Source organism: Mus caroli, chromosome 12 (assembly GCF_900094665.2).
Source record: "Mus caroli chromosome 12, CAROLI_EIJ_v1.1, whole genome shotgun sequence".
NCBI lineage: Eukaryota > Metazoa > Chordata > Mammalia > Rodentia > Muridae > Mus > Mus caroli.
In genome coordinates, this window is record NC_034581.1 from 27,839,366 (window position 1) to 27,861,468 (window position 22,103).

Genomic DNA, 22,103 nt, shown 5'->3' on the forward strand with positions numbered 1-22,103 from the left:
GCTCTTAGCCTCGGGGTGGGGGTAGGGGGATGGGGTGGATCCAGAACTTAGACGGTTGCCTGGAATTCAAAGAGTGTTCCTCTCGAGGGCATTTATCGTACCAGGAGTTAGCTTGCACACACGTCTTTTGCAGCTACTAAGTTCTGCGGAGTCATCCAGGCAAGCAACAACACCTCTGAACCCCCATCTAAGCCGCTAGGTGAAATGTCAGGGAGATAACACTGGCATTTTTTTTTAAACCATGGTTGTGCAAATCTCTGCAAACCAATGAAATCTCTCTGCCACACACACACAGGTGCAGTGGGTGGTTCAATCTCAGCAGGAAGTTGAGGAAGCTGTAGGCATCATCACTTCTGCTGATCAGAGACTCAAAGGTCAAGACCATATTGGAGTCTTTCCATTGTTGTAAAAGTTAATGAAAGTTAATTATTAAAGTTGACAGAAAGGTAATTTGCCCACCGCTTTACATAACCTATATAAAGACATCTATAATACATATGGATGCACGCAGAATCTATAGAACCAAGTAGATGCATACTGTCTCCTAGAACAGGACTGCTTTATCTAAAAAAAAAAAAAAAAACCTTCCCACTGTTGCTGAAGCGCCACACTGAATATATTAAGGTAGGAACTAAACTTATCAATCATTGTACTCAAACTGATTTCCTATTTATCAAAAATATTTCTGCTTAACATGGTTTATTTAGAAGTTATTGTTATAATCTTGGGTTTATAAGCATGAATGTTTTGAATGATTCCACTAATAGGCTAAAAATGTGTCTGGAACACTAACAATGTGAACTCAATATTTGAGGAGCTTTAAGTTATCAAGTAAACGGTGTGTGCATTGTTAAGACTTAAATAGCCTTTTCAAAGATAGGAGTGGGTTGTACTTTAATTGTTCAAATAATTCCGCTAATTCTCCACCTAAACTGGGTCTTACAGGTAGATTATCTCCTCTGAAGGCTTGCAAACTCAGTGAGCTTCTGGGAAAAATTGTCAGCAGGGGGTGGAATCACCCATGTAAAGGGATTCAGAGAGGCCACCTGTCCCAGACATAAGGGCTTTATCTTCCAGACAGCCAACAAAGTCCAGTAGGAAAGGAGAAAAGGAGAAAAAGCCACAGGCACTGAGAGTAAAAGGAGACAGGCAGGTGGGGGTGGGTGGGAGAGATGCCCATTGACAGCAGTCAAGTACCCAAAGCCACAGCTAATATGAGATCATACAGGGTACCTATGCTACCATTGATCATACAAGATACCTGCACTATCATTGATTTTTGAATCTAGACTCTGTTTTGCTCTTGTAAGTGCCAGAAAATTTTATTTTACAATGTTCCTGTTGGCTGGTTGATTTGTTTGCATAGGGTCTCACCATGTAACCCAGACTGATCTGCAACTTACCAGGATGGTCTTGAAGTCACAGGCATCTTTCTGCCTTAACCTTCTGGGTGTTAGAATTACTGGCTCAGTCATTTGCTAGCAAGAGTCAGGAAAGCCATTTACTGTCTCTCAGTTTGTGCCTGTGAGTTGGCAAGAATGGTACCTACCTTGCTCACATGTAGGACATGGAAGTGCTCAGAAAACCTCAAGGCCTTATGGGAATGGCTAAGAGTTCTCTTTAGTGCCCTTTGCACCTACTGGTCTGAAGTTTGTTAGAGTGTCTCCTAGTATGTCTCTACTGATTTTTGTTTTTAGCCTGCAGTTTTTCTTGTTATCTCTTCCTGCCCACCTGCTCTCAGGCATGTATGCATTGTAATGGCCTTTATGATTAAATCTTCATACATGTACACCACACATGTCTCTCATACATGTCATACTTACCCCCATCACTGTTGCCCACCTCCCACTCCTCCTTCTTCTTCCTACACAGCCTCCTCCACTTTCATTTAAGGCAATACAAATACGGACTAAGCCGTGCTTCTGAGTCTGCCTTGTTTGGTTGATGACCTCTGGGGGGGGGGTCAATCATTTTCCTGCAAACTACATCATTTTCCTCTTCCTTATGGCTGGATAAAGCTCATGTTTGCAAATCTGTCCCATTCTCATTACCTATTCATCTATTATTGGACACCTAGACTGGGACTTAACTCAGCTATCGAAATGGGGCTGCAATAAACATAGGTGTGCAGGTGTTTCTGTTGTGTGCTGACTTAGATTCATTAATGTGTAAACCTAGGAGTGGTTTAGGTAGATGATATGCTAGCTGTAGATTTAGTTGTTTTTAAAAAAAACCTCAGTACTGATTTCCATAATTGCTGCACCAATTTACATTCCCAGCACCAGTAGGAGAGCCCCACCCCCACCCGATATTCTTACTATCTCTGCTAAGTCCACGCTTCTTTCCCACCATCCTTTGCAAGGAATGGGATGAGGTTTCTAAGGTCTAACTCATGACACAGATCTGCAGGAAATGTTTCTCAATTCCTACCCAGATTCACAATCATTCTTTCAATTTATTAACTGTCCCAAACATCTTATATGTATAAACTTGAGTGTTAGGGCTACATCACGTGTGTGCAAAATATTTTGTTCATATTTTACTTCATTTCAGAAAAACCTTCTCTCACTCTTACCACATTACAGAACATTTGCAAAAGAAAAACAAAACAAAACAAAGACCCCTAAGATTTGAGCTTTGCTCTTAAGAAATTCAGTCTTATTGGGGAGAAAACCAAATACAAATAATGATAATACAGTATGATATTGAGTAGAAATATGTCTAGGGTACTTTTCCAGGAAGCTTTTCAGCATCTTTTTTATCATATATTACTGAGTTTCTGACAGACTATATAGGTCAATCAATGCCTGTTGAAGGAATGAAGAAAGGAATTAAGAGTGGGGCCAGCTGAATATTTTTAAGGATGAATAGGAACTTAGCAGGTTTGGGGAAATATCACAGATAAAGAAAACAATGTGGATAAAGACATAGGGTGTTAAATTCCATGGTGTTTTAGGAACTTACTACTGTGCTTGTAACAAAGCAGGAGAAAATAGTTTGTATGATAAGTAAGAGCCCAAATATAGAGGGTCTCCCAGGCCATGCTAAGTTTAGATTGGTAGATTCTTCAAAAACAGGGTTTAAACTTCGATAAGAGTGGAAAACTGCTACATTTTTTGGAGATAACCTCAGAGTAAACCCGAGAGTCATAGGAAAGTTGACACAGCATTACTATGAATCTGAGTTAGGGTTTCTATTGCTGTGAAGAGACACCATGACTACAGCAACTCATTTCATTGGGTGTAACTTACAGTTCAGAGGTTTAATCCATTATGGTTATGGTGGTATGCAGGCAGATATGGAGCTGAGAGTTTGACATCAGGATCGGCAGGCAGCAAGAAGAGACAGAGACACTGAGCCTAACTTGAGCATCTGAAACTTCAAATCTCACCCCCAGTAGCACACTTCCTTTAACAGTGCTGCATTTCTTCTCCTTATGAGTCTATGGGGTGAGGGTGGTGGTGGTGGTGGTGGTGAGGGTGGTGGTGGTGGTGGTGGTGAGGGTGGTGGTGGTGGTGAGGGTGGTGCATTTTCTTTCAAACCACCACACTATGTGTCCAACGAGTTTTTGTTTTGTTGCATAGACACAGTTGCAAATTGGGTCTATACTGCTACGTAAAACTCAGTCTTGATGCTGTTATGTATGAAATCAAGGTTTAGAAATCTCTGTGCTTTAGCCAACCTCATAGAACAGCCCCTATCAGAAAGATAAACAGCTTCTTCTTTCTAAAATTAAGAAACTCAAGGCTGGGATCATTTGTCATAGCAAATCCAGTTCATCAACAGCAAAGACGTGAAGCCAGGCATGCTTACCTGCCAAACTCTCACTCTGTGTTGTTTGAGGCAAGCTGGCCTCAAAACCCTGATCTCTTCCCTATACTTCCAATATAATAGAATTACTAGTATGTACCACCTGACTGACACAAGCTTCATTCTTTTCGGTGTACTTCCTAAATTAGACTTGACTCCCCCTGCCCTGCATTATATGGACAATATAAAGATGGAGGTTGATGGAAAAGCAGACAGCTCAGAGTCTAAAAGCTAAAACTGAGCTGAGTTTCACAAAGATGTCTGAAGACCACAATGTATAAATAGACCTATTAAACTAGCAATGGAAGGCATTTGTTATGCATGCTCTTATCTGCTATGAACACTGAACTGAGATGTGTGAGTTAGTCACATAAACATGACTGCAATGGCTATTCCTGGTTGTCAACTTGCCTATGTCTGGAATGAACTACAATCCAGAATTGGAGGGCTCACCTGTAATCCAGATCTTGAGGCTGGAAAACACAAGTTTCTGACCTGGATCTTGGCATAGAAGCCGTGAAAAGCTTAGGCCCAGGCAAGGTAGTATGTCCTTTAATCACCAAGACTGAGGCGAGGAGACCTCTGAGTTTAAGGTCAGCCTGAGACAAAGCAAGTCCCAGATCCAGGCATGGTACACACCTTTAATCTGGGCCACACCATCTGCCTACATAAGGACATTGGAAGAAGGAAGATTCCCTCTTCTTCGACTGCTTGCACTTACTTGCAGGCACATCTGTTGGAACCTACTTCTACAGAAGACCAGCTGAAACAACTAGCCTTGTGGGACTGGGCAACTACTAGATTCTTGGATTTTCCATTCACAGCTGACCATTGCTGGGGTAGTTGGACTACAGACTGTAGTCATTACAATAAATTCCCTTAATATAGAGAGACATTCCATAAGTTCTGTGACTCTAGAGAACCCTAAGAGAATGACCACAGCAGAAAACAAAACACAAAACATGCCCTTCTACCTCTGCCTCCTCAGCAAATCCTACCAGCCTGTGCCACCACAACCTGCAAAACATGTCCTTTAGCAGTCTTGTTTTGGACACATGGAGAAACTTCCTCCACCCCCTCTGTTCCCCTATTCTTGTCCTGACTATCAACCCTGTTTGCATGGAAAGATTCTGGCTTCTAAACAATCTTGGAAGGGTCTGTGGGATGCTAATGGCCTTCGAGGCAATCATCACACAAGGGCAGAGGGGAAACAAACAAATGTTTTCCATGCTTTATATAATAATGGCCATGTATTTATGTCTTTCAAAGAAACAGCTCAGTTGTGTGTCAATGGCATAGATGAATTAGCCTGCTGGGCTACAAAAGCAAATGGAATCCGAGAGAACCATGGCTTTTATGGGGAAAGTATTATCAACTCCACACTGGTCCCTTCTGACTTCTTTTACTAACATCTCTGCTAAACCTTCCTCTGTCCCCGCCTAGCTACTCATGCTCATCCCTTGGCCTCTCTGATGCTGACATTATCCTTCCCTGACTCTACCCAGTTCACACTGGCCAGAATAAGAGCCTCTTTGTGCCCTTGATTATGGACCCTGTCTAGCAGCTGGTTGGGATCCTCATTGGTGGTGGTACTGACTGGAGCAAGTGTCCTCCTTGCTCTCCCTTCCCTTACACTCCCCAATTTCACATCTCCAAACACTGAGCTATGCTCCTTTGCAAAGACCGAGACACGAGACAGAGCTGGCTTGCCTCCGGTTCTCCACTGGCTAGCACAGGGGTGTTTTGAGATCTGTGAGAGGAACAGTGTTTTCAACGTGGGCCAGGCAATGTGTGTCCTTTTAGGGATGACTCCGCCAAGCCTGTCCCTAGCTTGAGGAGCTTTTGATGGTATCCCTGAGAGTTCCCTTATGTAAGAAGAGAAACTCGTTCCTCCTGGGTTCAGTTGCTAGCATTGCTGGGAGAACTGCGGCTTCGAATGAGTTGTTTCCCAGCAGAAAAGGATGGAGCTCTGAAGTCAGAACTCTAGAGAAAGGCTGAGTTGAAAAGGCCAGGGCCATAAAGCAAGCCCTCTGCAGAGCGGGGCAGATACAGTGGGGGCTCCCAGGGGACTAGAGATGGAACTGGTCATAATGAGATGGACCTGAGAGGGGGGTGTAAGGACAGCATGGTGTCCATTCCTGGAGCTGTCAATGCGTTACTAACCCATACGAATAGCTCAGCTGAGAAACTGGACTTCAGAAGTTAACTCTAGGATTAAATTTCTGCTAAAATATGTTTTTTTTTTCAAAGAAGAGAATGATAAATGTGTGTGATTTGGCACCAAGGCATATAAATCTACATATATGTACATGTGTGTCTATGTGCACCAATAGATACCAAAAAGGCCAAATAAAATTTAAAAGATACAGCTTGGGAAAGGAAATAAAAATGGAAACATTTTCAAATAAAGCTCAGAGTTCCAAGATTACTGGGAGCCAACTGCTCCAAGAATGAATTCCAGTTACCTAAAGGCATTGACAGTTTAAGGAGCCAAAGGGAATCTAATCACAGAGGTAAAACAAAAGCATGGAGACTCACTAGTGCTGGTGTGATGTTTGAAACAGAATTGCGGATTCCAGGAACCAAACATAATTTTTCCCCAAGGATTTCTAGAAAGAAAAGTGAACCGTGTGAGTGAAAAACAAATTAATAAAAGCACCTGAATTCTTAACAAAAGCCCATTGCTCCCATCAAGTGCAGGCAGGATGAATGGCAAGCACTCATGACTGTCTCAAGCCAGCTCAGCCGCTCAGCCGAGCTGGGAGCTGTGGCTGGGTGATTGGGTAGGGGCTCATGGTGTTTATTTCCTGTTAGGTGTGAGACAGCAGTGTCAGGAGAGCAGTGGACAAAGAGGCTGGTTCTCAAGCTCTCGTAGGTCTGGACACTTCCTTACACTTCCCTGACTCTTACACTCGTGCAAACCCCTGCCACCATGTGTCCTGTGAGGAGGAAGCTGGCTCCACTGTGCAGCAACAGATGGCCAGAGTTCTTGATCTAGCTGCAAGTGGGAGGGGCGCTAGAGAGCCAGCTGTGGTAACCTCGGGAAGGGGCTAGATAAGAAGTTATTCCTGCTATCGCTGGCACTGACAAAATCTGAATGAATGAATGAATGAATGAATGAATAGATAAATAAAATCCTGGTTTTGCAGAAAGAAACTATAATGTCCAGAAGAATAAAAGATGCACGGTCAAAGTTTTTTCTTAATAAGAAAAACAAAACAAAACAACAAAACAAAACTAGTAAGCGTCTGTGAACACCTCAGTAGAAATGTGCACAAAGCAACCCAACTGAAATATTTCCCCTGTGCATTCATAGCCTCATACAACAGAAGGAACATCCCGAGTCCTCATCGTAAGGTTGACTGCTTTGGAGCCCTCACTGTAGACAGCTTTGCCAGACATTCACGGCACCAGAAGTCACTGACCATAGACTGATTCTAAGTGCTAATGTCCCAGCCGCAGTGTGGGCAACTGGCCAAGAGACAAAAATCAAACAAATACTGGGGCGATTTACTGCGAAGAGCAAGCCAAGTCCGCTTGAAGAGAAAGCTCTGATGTGAAGTACTATACAGCCAGTAGGGTGGGAGGTAGGAAGTGAGAAGGAAGGTTAGAGAGGGGACAAAGACAAGTGACACCAGGCTGAGAGGGAGACTCAGAAAGAAGTCTAAACTCACAGGAACATTCCAGATTCAATAGGCTGGAGAATGGAGAGCGCACTCTCAAAGGCTAACTCACAGGGAAAGTTAGAGGATGTTAGAAAACTGGCAGGGGAAAGAACAGTGGGTGGTCAAAGAGAGGTTCCGGAAGACCAAGAATTGAAGTCAGTCTCTAGTTCCTGTGACAATGTGAAGGCTGCAAACATGCAGGAAGGACTCTGTGGTAGGAGAGAGCACAATGTAACGAGATACAGTCCAGCATAAGGTAATTGTTAATCACTGTGATTTAAGTCAGAGACCAAAACTGGCCTCCTGGGTAGGTCTGCAGAACCGAGATTAGGAGGGGAAGTACCAGCAGAATGTTCTCCAGTCCTGTTCAAAGTCGACAATCAATCTCACGTCATAGAATAAAGGTCTGAAAATGGAGGTCGCATTTTTGACATAGTTAGCTATATAAAGAAAAGACACTTAGATTGTGGTGGGTACACAATTATTTTCTCATCTGTAGGATAAGGATAATAAGAGTTAATGCCTCAACTGTGAGTACTAAACTAATAATGTGTATAAAGGGCTTTATCAATTGATCTTCTACTATTACAGAAACAAAATAGAGACATGAATCTAGAAAGATCTAGATACCTCATACCAGTGGTTTTCCACCTTTCCAATGCTGCAAGCCTTTAATACAGTTCCTCATGTGTTGACCCCCAACCAGAAAATTGTTTCATTGCTGCTTCATATCTATAATTTTCTAGTTATAAATTGTAATGTAAATATTTTTTGGAGATAGAGGTTTGCCAAAGGGATCATGACCCACCAGCTGAGAAATGTTACCTTATATAGAAAATGTTATTTTATTTTTGATTGATTGATTGACTTACACATCAATTTATTTTTGTAGTCGTAGGGATTGATCCTATGGCCTTATATACGCAAATGTACTGAGCTATAAGCCAGCCCCAGAAAATGTTAACCATTACATAATAACCGCCATGTGGCAAACACCTGGAGCATGTCATATACATTAGTGGAAGCTTTGAAACTTTTGAGCATTCTCAGCCTTCACAGTCACCTTGAAACACAAGCATCATCTCCCAGTGTATAACAGAGGCTCAAACAGGCTAAGTCAGCTGCCCACAGTCTTTCTTAGAAAGAAACTTATCATTCCTGAACTAAGTAAACAAAGTCATACTTTGTCTCTACATAGTTTCCTCGGACTTCCAGGAACCGTAGAAAAATAAATGGACAGTATATTTGGTTTTCACAAATTAAAACCATTTTGAAGTCTTACTAAAAACAAAACTCTGATGAGTAAGTTAGAACAACCTTGACTAGAATCAAAGGGGATTGAATATGCTTTGATCTGCCCCACTGTTGCAGTACCATACCTTTGGAAATATCTGTAGGGGAAAAAAAAAGTTGAGAAGGACTCTCAAGAACTGTTTAGTAAGTAAGCCAAGTCAGTTTATTGCTTTTTGGCTGTACACCTTTAACTTCAGCATTTGGAAGTCAGAAATGGATGGATCTCTGTAAGTTCCAGGTGAACCTGGTCTACATGCCAAGTTCCAAACCAGCCAGGGTTACATAGTGAGACCCTGTCTCCAAAATAAGAATAAAAACAAAAACAAGAAATCCTTGCTTAGTTAACCCAAAGGAGCTGTGTCTGCTCGTTGAAGGAAAAGGTTGTATTGCTGTGGCAAAAAAAAAAAAAAAAAAAAAGTGACCTAGGTCCCTTAATCCTGCCCTCTTTTGATCTCAAAAGGTGGTAACATTCAGTTCGGAGCTCACTCATCTGTAAATTGCATCACATTATCTCTGAGTTATTTAAGAAGCAAGCTCTGTTTGGTTTCAGGCATTTTAACCTGCTAACAGCAAGAAGAAGTGCTCACCACATAGTTTCAAAGGGCTTCCTTCCCACTAGCCACTGTCACCAGGGAAGGCAAAATGATCGAAGCCATAGGGAATCAGTATGTGGTGGCTAGACCGGTGTATTCCACAAAGACTTTCGGAGAGGAGTTTAAGAAGACGCACAGACATCACAAGACACTCCTGGATCAGCTCAAAGGGTGTTGTAGGTAAGAGACTCTTGCAGTACTGGAACGAGGGAGACACGAAGCAGTTTCTCCTAAAATTTCTAGCGTTTAAGCTTTCCTTTCTGGCTCGGGTCCATAGCTCCAGGAGTCTGTCGTCCTCACTTTCCAAACCTCTCACTCCCCTGCGTGAGGTGGAAGGCAAAGGGAACACACCCCCAACAAACACAGCTCTTCCAAGTCAGAGACTAACAGATGGATTCAGGCGAGTTCTCAATCAAAATGCTGCACAGGTCAACTCAGGGCGGCACACAAGATTCTTTTCTATCTGAAGAAAAGCTGGCATTTTCCTTTAAAAAGAGGAAAAACTTCTTTGGTAGTGACCAGAAAGCTTTTGGCAGGGGGAGAGAGGCCATTGTTAGTGGGAGTGAAGTCACCACTTTTGTCTTTAAGATGATGTCATCTTTGCCAACTTTCTACCTACTCTTAGGAGCCAAACTTAAATTTTGATGTTAATTCACTGACCTGTGACTTTCAATGTTTTCAGCTGCTCCTCACAAAAGGCCAAGAAAATCGCCCTGTCTTTGTTCCCCATAGCATCTTGGTTGCCAGCCTACAAGATAAAGGAATGGCTTCTCAGTGACATCGTCTCTGGCATCAGCACCGGGCTGGTGGCTGTACTGCAAGGTAACTTTTTCTTCCTTTCTTCCTCTGTTACTTTTTCTTTTATTTTTGAAGATATAATTTGCATATTATAAAATTCACTCATGATTCATGTGTGTGCGTGTGTGTGTGTGTGCGTGCGTGCATGTATGTGTGTGTACACGGGTATGTGCTGGATCAAGGCTTCGTACCTGCTAGCTTTGCATTTTACTGACACGTTCTACACCAGCCACCCTTTTGATATGTATAACTCCATGGGTTATTCATGGAGGTTGAGCACCTAAGATCACCAATTCTAGCGGCACACAAGATTTTTTTCTATCTGAAGAAAAGCTGGCATTTTCCTTTAAAAAGAAAACTTCTCACCCCACCACCCCCTCTCACACATGCACACACCAAATCCTTTACCATTTAATGTGTGCTCTTCGTGCTCCTTCCGCCACTCATCAGTAAACCTATGGATGTTCCTATTCTGGATATTTTGCGGAGATGGAATTGTCCGTGGCACTTTGCATCTGATTCTTACCTCTTAGCACCACACTTTTCAGCTTACTCATATTCTAGCAAGGACAGCACTCTACGGCACGGTTTATACCACACTTGGTTGGACCTTTGAGTCATTTCTACTTAGAGGGGTGATGAGCAAACCTTCTATGAACATTTGTGCACACGGTGTACTGGCTATTTTTGTGTCAACTTGACACAGCTGGAGTTATCACAGAGAAAGGAGCTTCAGTTGAGGAAATGCCTCCATGAGATCCAACTGTAAGGCATTTTCTCAATTAGTGATCAAGGGGGAAAGGCCCCTTGTGGGTGGGACCATCCCTGGGCTGGTAGTCTTGGGTTCTATAAGAGAGCAGGCTGAGCAAGCCAGGGGAGGCAAGCCAGTAAAGAACACCCCTCCATGGCCTCTGCATCAGCTCCTGCTTTCTGACCTGCTTGAGTTCCAGTCCTGACTTCCTTTGGTGATGAACAGCAGTATGGAACTGTAAGCCGAATAAACCCTTTCCTCCCCAACTTGCTTCTTGGTCATGATGTTTGTGCAGGAATAGAAACCCTGACTAAGACACACGGTATGCAACTCTTTTTGTAAACAGATGTTTCCGTGGCTTTGATCTATCTCTGGGAGTGTAAGTGCTGGTCCTCTGGCGGCGCAGTGTTTAGTCATTTGTAAAGGTGCACAGCTGTGTCACTTCCATTCCTCTCACCAGTGCATGTGGCTTCAGATCCTCCACTGTTTCCTGCTTTCTCCCTTTTTTTAATCTTTGCTATCCTGATGGGTGAACGGTAGCAGCATCGTGTTGTGACTTTGGTTTGTATTTCTTTAATAACCAATGATGTTTATTAACTATGTTCTCTTTTCTTGTGCATGTTTTCCTGTTATTCCATTGCATGTCTTTCAAATCCTTCATCTTTTGCTTCATTTTGCTTTCTGTTTTGGTATGGAGATCAAGTCCAGGGCCTGACACGTACCAATTGAGAACTATATGACTGAACTAGATCCCTAATTCTCCTTGCTGTTTTTTTGTTTTTGTTTTTGTTTTTTTGTTTTTTTTGTTTTGTTTTGTTTTTTTTCGAGACAGGGTTTCTCTGTGTAGCCCTGGCTGTCCTGGCATCCTTGCTGTTTTTAAAACGTGGGTTGCCAGGGCTGGAGATATGGCTCAGTTGGTAGAGTTGATTGCTCAGGGTGCTCAAAGCCTTGGGTTCCATTGCCAGCACAATATGAATCAGGTCTGTAATCCCAGCATGTAGGAGGTGGAGGCAGGAGTGTCACAAGTGTGACTAGATAGCATGTTTGAGGCCACCCTGGGCTAGGAGGCCCTGCCTTTTTTTATAGAGCTGCAAGGGTTATTTATGTATTTCTGACACTGATTTGCCAACAGCCCCCCCCCCCCATTCTCTGTATTATTCCTTCACTTGTTTTAAAAAATAGAGAGAGAAAAGGAGGTGGAGACAAAGTCTCATGTAGCCTAGGCTGGCCTCAAACTTCAGTTCTTCCTCCCTCCACATCCCAAGTGCTAAGATTACAAGCATGTGTCTCCATGATCAGCCTAAAAGGTGATCCATAACAGTCACTTCTGTGTCTTTAATAGGCTTAGGGGAGTGTAAGTCCAGGGCAGATGTACTTCCATTCAGCTTCAGCACAGGTCCCCAAACGCTCTTATTTTGCAACACTGTGGAGTCAAACTAAGGCATCTATTGCTGCACTAACTCCTTTGATGATAGCAGCACTGTGATTAAACAGAGCGTCTACAAGTTAGGCCCTTTCATTGATCCAAGCATTTTTTATTTTCAATTCTTTGATTGCTTGTGCTACATGCATCCTTTCTGAGAGACTGTTGCCTGACCAAAGACTGCAGATTCATACTCGTGAGTTCTGCTGACAGTGTTAGTCTTGAACACATTTTGAGTTACTGTGATATCCTATTTCAAAGACCCAGTCTAAAATACTAGGAGAACCTGATGAAACCTAATGACTCGGCTGTTGTCTTTCCAGGTTTAGCATTTGCTCTGCTGGTCAACATCCCTCCAGCCTACGGGTTGTACGCAGCCTTTTTCCCAGTCATAACCTACTTTTTCTTGGGCACGTCTAGACACATTTCTGTGGGTAAGTCATTTACTGCGTTGATATGTGATGACTTTGTTCACTCTTCATAAATTGTATTAGAAGCTCGCTGTCAATCCCAGATTGTGCATCATCTGGAGGATTCCCGTTTCCTGTAAGAATCAGGGCCAGGGCTGGTTGTACAGAGTAGCCTATTCTATGCAGTTCTGTGATTGAACTGAATGGAGTGCGGGCGTAGGGAGGCACCTACTGACCATCATTTACCCTGGTTTTCTAGGTCCGTTTCCAGTTCTGAGTATGATGGTGGGGGTTGTGGTCACGAGAGTGGTCTCGGACACCAACGCTTCTACAGACTCGTCCTCCAGCTCAATAGAAAACGACTCATTCGTAGAGGAGAAAGTAATGGTGGCTGCATCAGTAACTGTTCTTTCTGGAATCATTCAGGTGAGCCCCGTTTAGTGTAATTTGTTTGTCTTGACTGGTACCTATCTTTCTGTCTCTTCTTCCTCCTGTGAATCCTCCTCGTTTTTATTATGATTTATTTATTTATTTTGTGGTTTGCAAGTCCCCATTGGGTGGACCGTAGGAAGTATTTTCAAATAATCTCCTTATTTATTCTTGGAGAATTTTATATAATGTATCTTGATTTTACTTACTCTCTTCCCTTCCCCTCTCCTCCCTCCCCTAACTCCTCCCAGACTTGCCGAGTATTTGAGTCATTAACCACAACCAAATGCTAAACATGATCTAGATAGAAACAGATAAACACAATCTAGATAAAAATAAAAGTGATAAGATAATTTTAAAAGGTATACATGGTAAAGAATGAAATGCTCAACTCAATAAAAATATCCTGGACTCAGTATGACATTCAAACATAATGATAGATAGATAGATAGATAGATAGATAGATAGATAGATAGATAGATATATTAACTTTGCAAGTTTTTTCTTTCTAATGCCTCAGTTACTGCTATAATTTAGTGGGGAGGATATTGGTGTCTTTTTTTTTTTTTAACTATCCATATAAAAGACTTGGGGAAAAAAACCTGGAAAAGATTACGGTGAGCCTGCACCTTCATTCCCAAGCTCCAGGGCCAACACCGGCATGGACAGTGAAACCATCATGGGTCTCTCAAGATGTTACTTAAGGTTCCAACGATAGCATTGCTTAAAACCATTTCTAAAAGAAAGGAAAAGTCCGTTGTATGAGGTCACACGTGTCCAGCCTGTTGACAAACTTTGTGCTCATTTGCTTCTTGAACACTTCTGAGTGTGGAAGACCTGTCAAGGGTCTGAAAGAAGCAGTGTCTACTTAATATGCTCACTGTAAACAATAATGATGTGGGGATAGTAAGTGCCTTTGTTTCCTGGCTAAAACCTTACTCTTTTAACATGCAGAATGCAGTTATGTATACACTTCTTACATTTATGTATTTATGTGGGAGGGAGGGTAGGGGGTTCCATAGGGGAACTCTGGGAGGTTGGTTATCTCCTTCTATCACTTGGGCCCCAGAGATTAAACTCAGGTCATCTGGCATGGCAGCAGGTACTTTAACCCTCTGAACCAACTTGCCAGCCCTAGTCACATGTTTCCTAAGTCACTTAAGCGACCTTGAGATATGAATGGGTGCTCACCCATGCATGCCATAACAGCATATTTGCTAGGTAAGGTTTTGCTCGAAAGGGCTCGTGGTGAGTCTTCTGAAGACTCCGCACCCAACAATGAGGAGGAAGGAAGGAGGTCTTTGGTGGGTCTGATACTTCTTGAGCCATGGTGGACTTATGTAGTAGCTGAACATCATGTAATAACGTTCGGTCTGACAGATGGAAGAGAAGGTCAGGAGGAATCCTTAGTGGTAGGTGTGCCAGGAGGCAGGGGCATTGGCTTCTGTTCCCATGGGCTGAGCATTACATTTTGAAGTACAGCGGCAGGTTTGCACCTTTGGCTTGCTTGTGAGCTTGGTCTCTAACAGGCTTTTGTCCTCTCTCCAGTTGCTCCTGGGGGTTCTGCAGGTCGGCTTTGTGGTGATATACCTATCTGAGTCCCTAATCAGCGGCTTCACCACGGCTGCTGCCATTCACGTTCTGGTTTCTCAACTGAAATTCATGCTACAGCTGCGAGTCCCAGCATACAGCGACCCATTCTCTATATTCAAAGTAAGTATTCCTGACATTTGAAAATACTGAAAGCCAGACATGGTGGTCCTTAACTCCATCACTTGGGAGACAGAGACAGGTGGATCTCTGTAAGTTCAAGGCCAGCCTGCTCTCTGTCTGTCTGTCCATCTGTCTGTCTGTCTCTCTGTCTCTCTCTCCCTATGTCTCTCTCTGTGTGTCTCTGTCACACACACACAAATATATGAAGTTTCTTGTTCCATGTCTGCACTCCAGTACAGTTAAGCACAAATTAAGCAACTGTGTATGGAAAACGGTTTAAAATGTGTACAGAAACAGCTTTTAGACATACTAATTTCTCCCTTTTGATCAACTTTTTTTTTTATTTTGAGATATTAACTAGGACTTTGGACACTGACACCTTTCTCTGTTACTCTTAAAAATGGTCTTATTTGGTCTCAAACCGAACTGAGAAGTAGCAGAATAGTGGGCTTGATAAGGTGGTAGTCAGATAGAACAAAACCGAAACCTGACTGGTCTGTGTTGGATCTCTTCCCTCTATTCTCCCTTCCCAGACTCCATCCCAGTATGGATTGAAGCAGACACGGCTACCTCATTAGGCTAAGTTAGACTGTGCTATCCTTTTGTTGGGACGAAAGACTATTATGTTTTGAATCAGTCTGCTCCCTTTAACTGTCAGCTCTGTTGTGCAGTATTTAGCATGCACAACTCCATTTTGTTTGGGTCTAGTTTGTTGGGGTTTAGTGAGGCAGTGTGGTACAAATCAGTGCCATCCTTAGTCTTTCTCAAAGGACAGTCTTCAGGGTTCTGAGACAGCACCTGCTCCAAACACTCTCATTCCCACAGAAAAGTATTCCAGAACTGCGGTGTGCATGAAATCCAGCTTGGATCTCTTGAGTTCTCTTGGGCCTTTGGGTATACAACCCAACTTCCTTCAGGAAGTAGACTGCACAGTGTAGGCAGTTTCCATGTGACCCAGGGCAGGCCTGTCTTATGAAAGGAGTCCTTTAAACACACACACACACACACACAATGCTCAGAAACTAGAAATGATTCCTTGGGCAAATCAGTGGCAAACTGTATGAAATAAAAAACAATACTACTGCCTAGTGTGGGTGAGACCTTAGATTTTAGTTCAGGCTCTAATTAATACTGCAAACAAAGTGAACAAACAAAAAGCAAATGAGATGGAGGAGCAGAGGGAATTCACAGTAAAACCATGAAAGCACCCAACACAATTTGATACTAGCCAGTGATCCTTTTAGGAAAAAAAAAAAAAAAACAAAGTTAGACACATCCCCAAAGCAGTGCTCGGTTATGCGAATTTACCCTCATTGTACCTCAGGACAACCCCTTCAGTTTCAGGGCTCACAGTTGACAGCAGCTGAGCATCGGAAGGCTGTAGCTCTGTGCCAGTCTTTGGCTGTGTGTCAGTCTGTTGCCCATTTTAATCTGTTTGGAGAGAAGTGTGTCTGAATTACAAATTCACACTGTGCTTTGGGGCACCTGTGCTTCTGTCGGTAGGTCCTGGAGTCGGTCTTCACACAAATTCAGAAGACGAACATCGCAGACCTTGTGACGTCTGTGATTATTCTAGTGGTCGTGTTTGTCTTTAAAGAAATCAATCAGCGCTACAGAAGCAAGCTTCCGGTGCCCATCCCCATCGAACTCATCATGGTATTGACTGCCATCAGAAGACTCTCTCTCGTAATCTAGAGTTTTAAGGAGAGAGAGCCGTCTGTGCTCCGGGTTGCTGTGACGTGAGCACTAGCACCGGTCTCTGAGTTTAACATTTAGTATGGGTTTCTCTTCCTCGGAATTTACCTTCCCTTTATCTGGGTTTGTTCTTTCCAAGGTGGGACTAGCAAGATCTTCACAGCCAAGCTATATTTAAAAAAAAAAAAAAAAGATAGAGTGAGAGAGAGCTTTTAAGCTTGAGCTGTGATGCCTGTGCAAATCAGAATTGTCCTGGGGCTTCTTAAAATGTAAGTAGGTCTAGGGTAGTAGTTTTTATTAGTTTTTACCTTTATCCCATTAATTAATTAATTAATTATCCCAATTGCTGTCCCTCCTCACGGAGTCCCCATCCCCTTCTCTTCTGAGAGAGTGGGCCCTCTCCTAGGTATTCCCCCCCCCCCGCCCCTCTCTCAGGGTGCACCAAGTCTCTACAGTACTAGGTACATCCTCATTTCACTGCAGCCCAACAAGGCAACCCAGTGGGGAATGGATTCCACAGACAGGCAACAGCTTTAGGGACAGCCCTCACTCCAGTTGTTGGACCCACATGGAGACTGAGCTGCCCATCTGATACCCATGTGCCATGGTCTCATTTCAGCCTGTGTATGTTCTTTGGTTGGTGGCTCAGTCTCTGAGAGGCCCCAAGGGTCCAGGTTAGTCTGACTCTGTTGGTCTTCCTGTGGAGTTCCTACACCCTTCCGGGTTTTCAGTCCTTCCCCCAACTCTTGCATAAGAGTCCCAAAGCATTATTTAATGTTTGGCTGTGGGCCTCTGCATCTGCTTCAGTCAGCTGCTGGGTGGAGCCTCTCAGGGGACAGTCATGCTGGACTCCTGTCTGGAAGCATCACAGTATCATGAATAGTGTCAGGAACTGGTGCATGCTCAAGGGATGGCTCTCAAGTTGGGCTATTCTTTACCTTTTTGTTACACTTATCTATTTTATTTTGTATTGGGAAAAGAAGTTCAGGAGTTGATTCTCTCCTTCCACCCAGTGGAGCCCAGGGATCAAATGTGGGTAGTTAGGTTTGGGTTTGAAGCAATGGTTTGGATTTTGTTGTTGTTGTTGTCTTTTTGTTTTATATCATTCTTAGTTGTACCTCACATTCTAATCTGGGCAATTTGGAATTCTGCAGACTGTAATTGCAACAGGTGTGTCCTATGGCTGTAACTTTGAAGACAGGTTTGGCGTGGCTGTGGTTGGGAACATGAGTCTTGGGTAAGTGCATAATCAATGCTGCCATCCTTGAGCACACAAGGAAGAGGCACCTGTGGTTACAAGAACCATACAAGCTCCTTGACACATCCTCGAAACCCCTCCCTTGAGCAGGCAGTCATAAAGAATGCCAGGATCCCCGGCACTTAGAAAGAGTCACCTTATTAAAAAAACAAAAACAAACAAGCAAACAAACAAAAACCTCACAAACCAAGGACTCAAAACAATAAAAACTGGGGCTGGAAAGAGGGCTCAGCAGTTAGAACCATTTGCTGCCTTTGCAGAGAGTCTGAATTCAGTTCTCAATACCCACATGGCAGCTCACAGGGTATGTGACTTCCTCCTATGGCCTCAGTGAACATCTGCATCCAGATGGTACACAAACACACGCACCCTCTAAAAGATTTTTAAAAATGAAAATTAGAAAAATAGTAAAAATTAAAAAAAAATAGTAATGTCTTCCTTATAAAGAGTCATCAGCTGAAATCAGATTTCCTGATCCATAAATGACAGTAAACAACATGGAGTGCTTCGTTGAGGTCACCAGAGCCACATTCCAAACATCCACGAGACACACAGAAGGCATACTAGCTGAGTAGTGCAGACAGCACCCTCTGTCCTCTCTCTGGATCACACACAGAGCATCACTGGTGGGCTAGCTCTCTGCAGGAAGACAGGAAGCTAGGTGTGGACATCTAGAGCCTCGCTTCGTGTTGTGTTCTCTGTCCCATCTCTAACCACAGATAGTATTGGTTGCTTCAGCATCCTAACCAAGGAAAGTTACTTTCCTCTTAAATAAATAGAAGATAAGTTCCTCTCTCTAGGCCTAGCACGTATTTGATACTTACAGAAATTATATAATATAGCCACTATATCTACATCTATCTTAATATAGCTAAATTCCTTTAAGAGCCGATAGATGTGTGGCTTTTAAAGCAGCATATATTTATACAAATATACAAATATACGTATCTATGTGTATATCTTCACGTGTTCCACTTAAACAAAACAATCATTTTTTAGCTTTAAGAAGTGGTAGGAAACAAGGCTGGGGAAGGCTGTCTCTGGGTTGCTTCCTGCCTGCAGTTTTCCAGTGATTGACTGAACTTCACTTAAATGTCTTAGAGACGTAAACCCCAAGAAATATAAACAAATGCAAACATCAAAGAGAATCTTGTCAGAAGAGGAAGGTTTTGAAAATAAATGATAAACCTAAGATCATTGAGTGATAATCCTTATTTAGTAAATACATCAAACATCCGTGCACTGACCCCGCCAGGTGTGTGGGGTGGGGAAGGACATAGTTTGTTTATTAACCATAAATTCTCCAGAGAGGCAGCATGACCAGGGACTCAGTGCTCCAGTGCCCGAGCACCTGAAGCTGATGGACTTCAGAATCACCTCCTATCCTTGGGCAAATTCACTAAACTGATACCTCCATGCACGTGGTTATAAAGAGGAGCTAAACATGGTAAAGATCCTGGAGGCATTAGATGGGTTTATGTAAAAAAAAAAGGGGGGGGGGAATAAATATGGAGTGTAAATAAATAACTCAATTAATAAATGATTTCACGTATGTGCCATGGTAAGTGCCCAACTTCTATTTCAAATTCAAACATCGCTACTTTCTGGCTTAGTACCTAAATGAGATACAAGGCACATGATGTGCCTTAGTACATTCTGTTTCTTTTCCTAAGTGATAAAGTGGGCATTTTAAATTTTTGTTGACTGCAAATAGACTATTACTCAGGGTAATGATTATTAATTCTTGCTAGTTCGCTACCAGTGCGTATGCTACTTTGGAAATTACTTTTGTGGAATGACGAAGCCCAAAGGAAGGAACAACCCAGAGAAGGCCATGTTAAGTTCCAGGGTGTCGTACAGGCATCCTCAGCAGGCGTGCTGTATTTGATGATGTACAGTGCTCACTCACCACTCTAGTTGGCCTTCCCACACAACTATGAAGACAAGAGAACAGTATGATTGTCTCATTTGACAAATGAGGAGGCAGGCTCAGGGAAAGTAGAGCCAAGGAACGGAGCCTTTGGCCAGTTAACTCTGTCACACTACATTATAATGCTCAGAAGTTAAAACAGAAGCAAAATTATAATAACAATAGAGGCCTAGTTATTTTGATATAAAATACAATCTTTAATTTTGTCTCTGCTGCTAGGTTCATTTCTGAAAACTAAATTGCAATCCCCCTTTCTAGTTTGCCTGGACTAATAGTACACTTTCAAAACTATAGCTGGGTGTTTATGATCAAAGACATAAAAGATAAAACAACAATTCAGACACAGTTGACTGGATCCAATCGTGCCCTTCCAGTAAGCATCAGGTCTGAAGCCGATGCTGACGGGAGCTGAACGTTTTAGTAGCTCGATGCCGTTTGGGACAGACAGCTTTTATAATACAGCTGGCAAACATATTATTGCTGGAGCTTATGAGCATGAAGTTTCCCCAGGGAGGAACACTTATCTCTAAAACCCTTATCATCTGATGCTAAAACCTGCTCTCCTCTGGGTGTGGTGGACTCTAGCAGTTCTTCAGAGCTCGGGGCAAAGCCCAAGGCCTGCCTATCAGGCAATGAAAAGTTAGTTACCAGCGGGAAGAGGATTTTCACTTTCTTGTCCCAGAGTTGTATTTGCACAAAGAGCCTTCGCCCTCAGCCATGGACAGTTATTAAGGGCACTGAGAAGAATGCTTTGAGCCCCATTCATAACATCAGCTGGAACCTAAGACACTTGCCTCAAGGGGGCTAAGAGAACACATGATACTCGGAGTGAGCTGGCAAGATCATACCCACCTTACCATTATTGCCAGGCTGTATTATAAGGTTTATCAATACAGGCAGCATTAATTACTTCATGACAGTAAGAAGGGAAATGCCAAATTTTTCAATGGAATCAAGTTCTTAGGCCATACTTAAATAAATAAATAAAGGACACAATTCAATTCAGTCCAGACGGTATCCATTCATTTATTTCCCAATAATCTTTTGAGTTACCAACAAGTTGGTAGCCTATAGTTTTGCTTGCTTTCAATTTCAGATTTCAACCCCCTATTACACCCAGCGTGGAAGTTTTCCAAGACACCATAGGAGACAGCTTCGGCATCGCGATCGTCGGCTTTGCCGTGGCCTTTTCCGTTGCCAGCGTGTACTCCCTCAAATACGATTATCCGATTGATGGCAATCAGGTAAGCCTAGTCGGGCCCAATTAGGTATTCCATGCACATAATATTCTTCTGAAAGAGACCATTTCAGAAAAAGCTTCCTCCCCTGTCGTCTGCAGGAATTAATTGCCTTGGGAGTGAGCAACATATTCACTGGAGCATTCAAAGGATTTGCAGGGAGCACAGCCCTTTCCAGATCAGGGGTTCAGGAGAGCACCGGAGGCAAAACACAGGTATTGGAGCAGCTCTGTTGCAAGGCCAGCACAGTGCTGATGACTGGGAAACCCAAGCCAGGAGGAAAGCGGCAGCCATCATGGGGATTGTTTCATTTCTCGCAGGTTGCCGGGCTTCTCTCGGCTGTCATCGTGCTGATCGTCATAGTAGCCATTGGGTTTCTTCTGCAGCCGCTACAAAAGGTAATCGTCTTCCCTTGAGGGGATAATATCTCTCTCTCCCTGCGGTGCTAAATCTAGCTCTCAGGTTCTGAAGACGAAAGCTACGCTAGGGGAAATGAGGTCTTGACAAGCTCTCAGACCCACTCCTTAGTCAACACTGTATGGACCAAGAAGGTTTCCTTCTCCTGGCAGACGTTTAGGGAAAGTTAGGAATGCAGACGCCCAAACCACTTTATCTACTCTACTCTACATAATAAATGTTCAAGCAGGGAGGTGCTTTGGCATTGTAGCTTCAACCTAGGTTGACTAAAGTAAAGATTTTCTTTTTAAAAAAAAAATTTATTAGATATTTTCTTTATTTACATTTCAAATGTTATCCCCTTTCCTGGTCTCCCTCCAAAATCCCCCTCCCCTCACCCTCTCCCCTGCTCACCAACCCACCCAGTCCTGCTTCCTGGCCCTGGCATTCCCTTACCCTGGGGCATAGAGCCTTCACAGGACCAAGGGCCTCTCCTCCCATTGATGACTGACTAGGCCATCCTCTGCTACAGAAGTAGCTGGAGCCATGAGTCTCACCATGTGTACTCTTTGGTTGGTGGTTTAGTCCCTGGGAGCTCTGGGGGTACTGGTTAGTTCATATTGTTGTTCCTCCTATGGAGTTGCTAACCCCTTCAACTCCTTGGGTCCTTTCTCTAGCTCCTTCATTGGGGACCCTGTGCT

General features: G+C 43.1%; 1 protein-coding gene across 1 annotated transcript in view; it reads left to right on the forward strand.

Annotated features, from left to right (window-relative positions):
- The first annotated feature begins 507 nt into the window (after positions 1-507).
- Slc26a3 (solute carrier family 26 member 3) overlaps positions 508-22,103 on the forward strand; it is a 38,021-nt gene continuing 16,425 nt past the window's right edge. Inside the window, exons 1-11 of the mRNA XM_021179499.1 lie at positions 508-624; positions 9,319-9,541; positions 10,044-10,183; positions 12,657-12,767; positions 13,003-13,169; positions 14,721-14,885; positions 16,389-16,541; positions 17,735-17,817; positions 20,865-21,012; positions 21,108-21,221; positions 21,327-21,404. Of these exons, the coding sequence (XP_021035158.1) occupies positions 9,411-9,541; positions 10,044-10,183; positions 12,657-12,767; positions 13,003-13,169; positions 14,721-14,885; positions 16,389-16,541; positions 17,735-17,817; positions 20,865-21,012; positions 21,108-21,221; positions 21,327-21,404 (1,290 nt within the window). The 5' untranslated portion in view covers positions 508-624; positions 9,319-9,410. The remainder of the gene's footprint in view (positions 625-9,318; positions 9,542-10,043; positions 10,184-12,656; positions 12,768-13,002; positions 13,170-14,720; positions 14,886-16,388; positions 16,542-17,734; positions 17,818-20,864; positions 21,013-21,107; positions 21,222-21,326; positions 21,405-22,103) is intronic.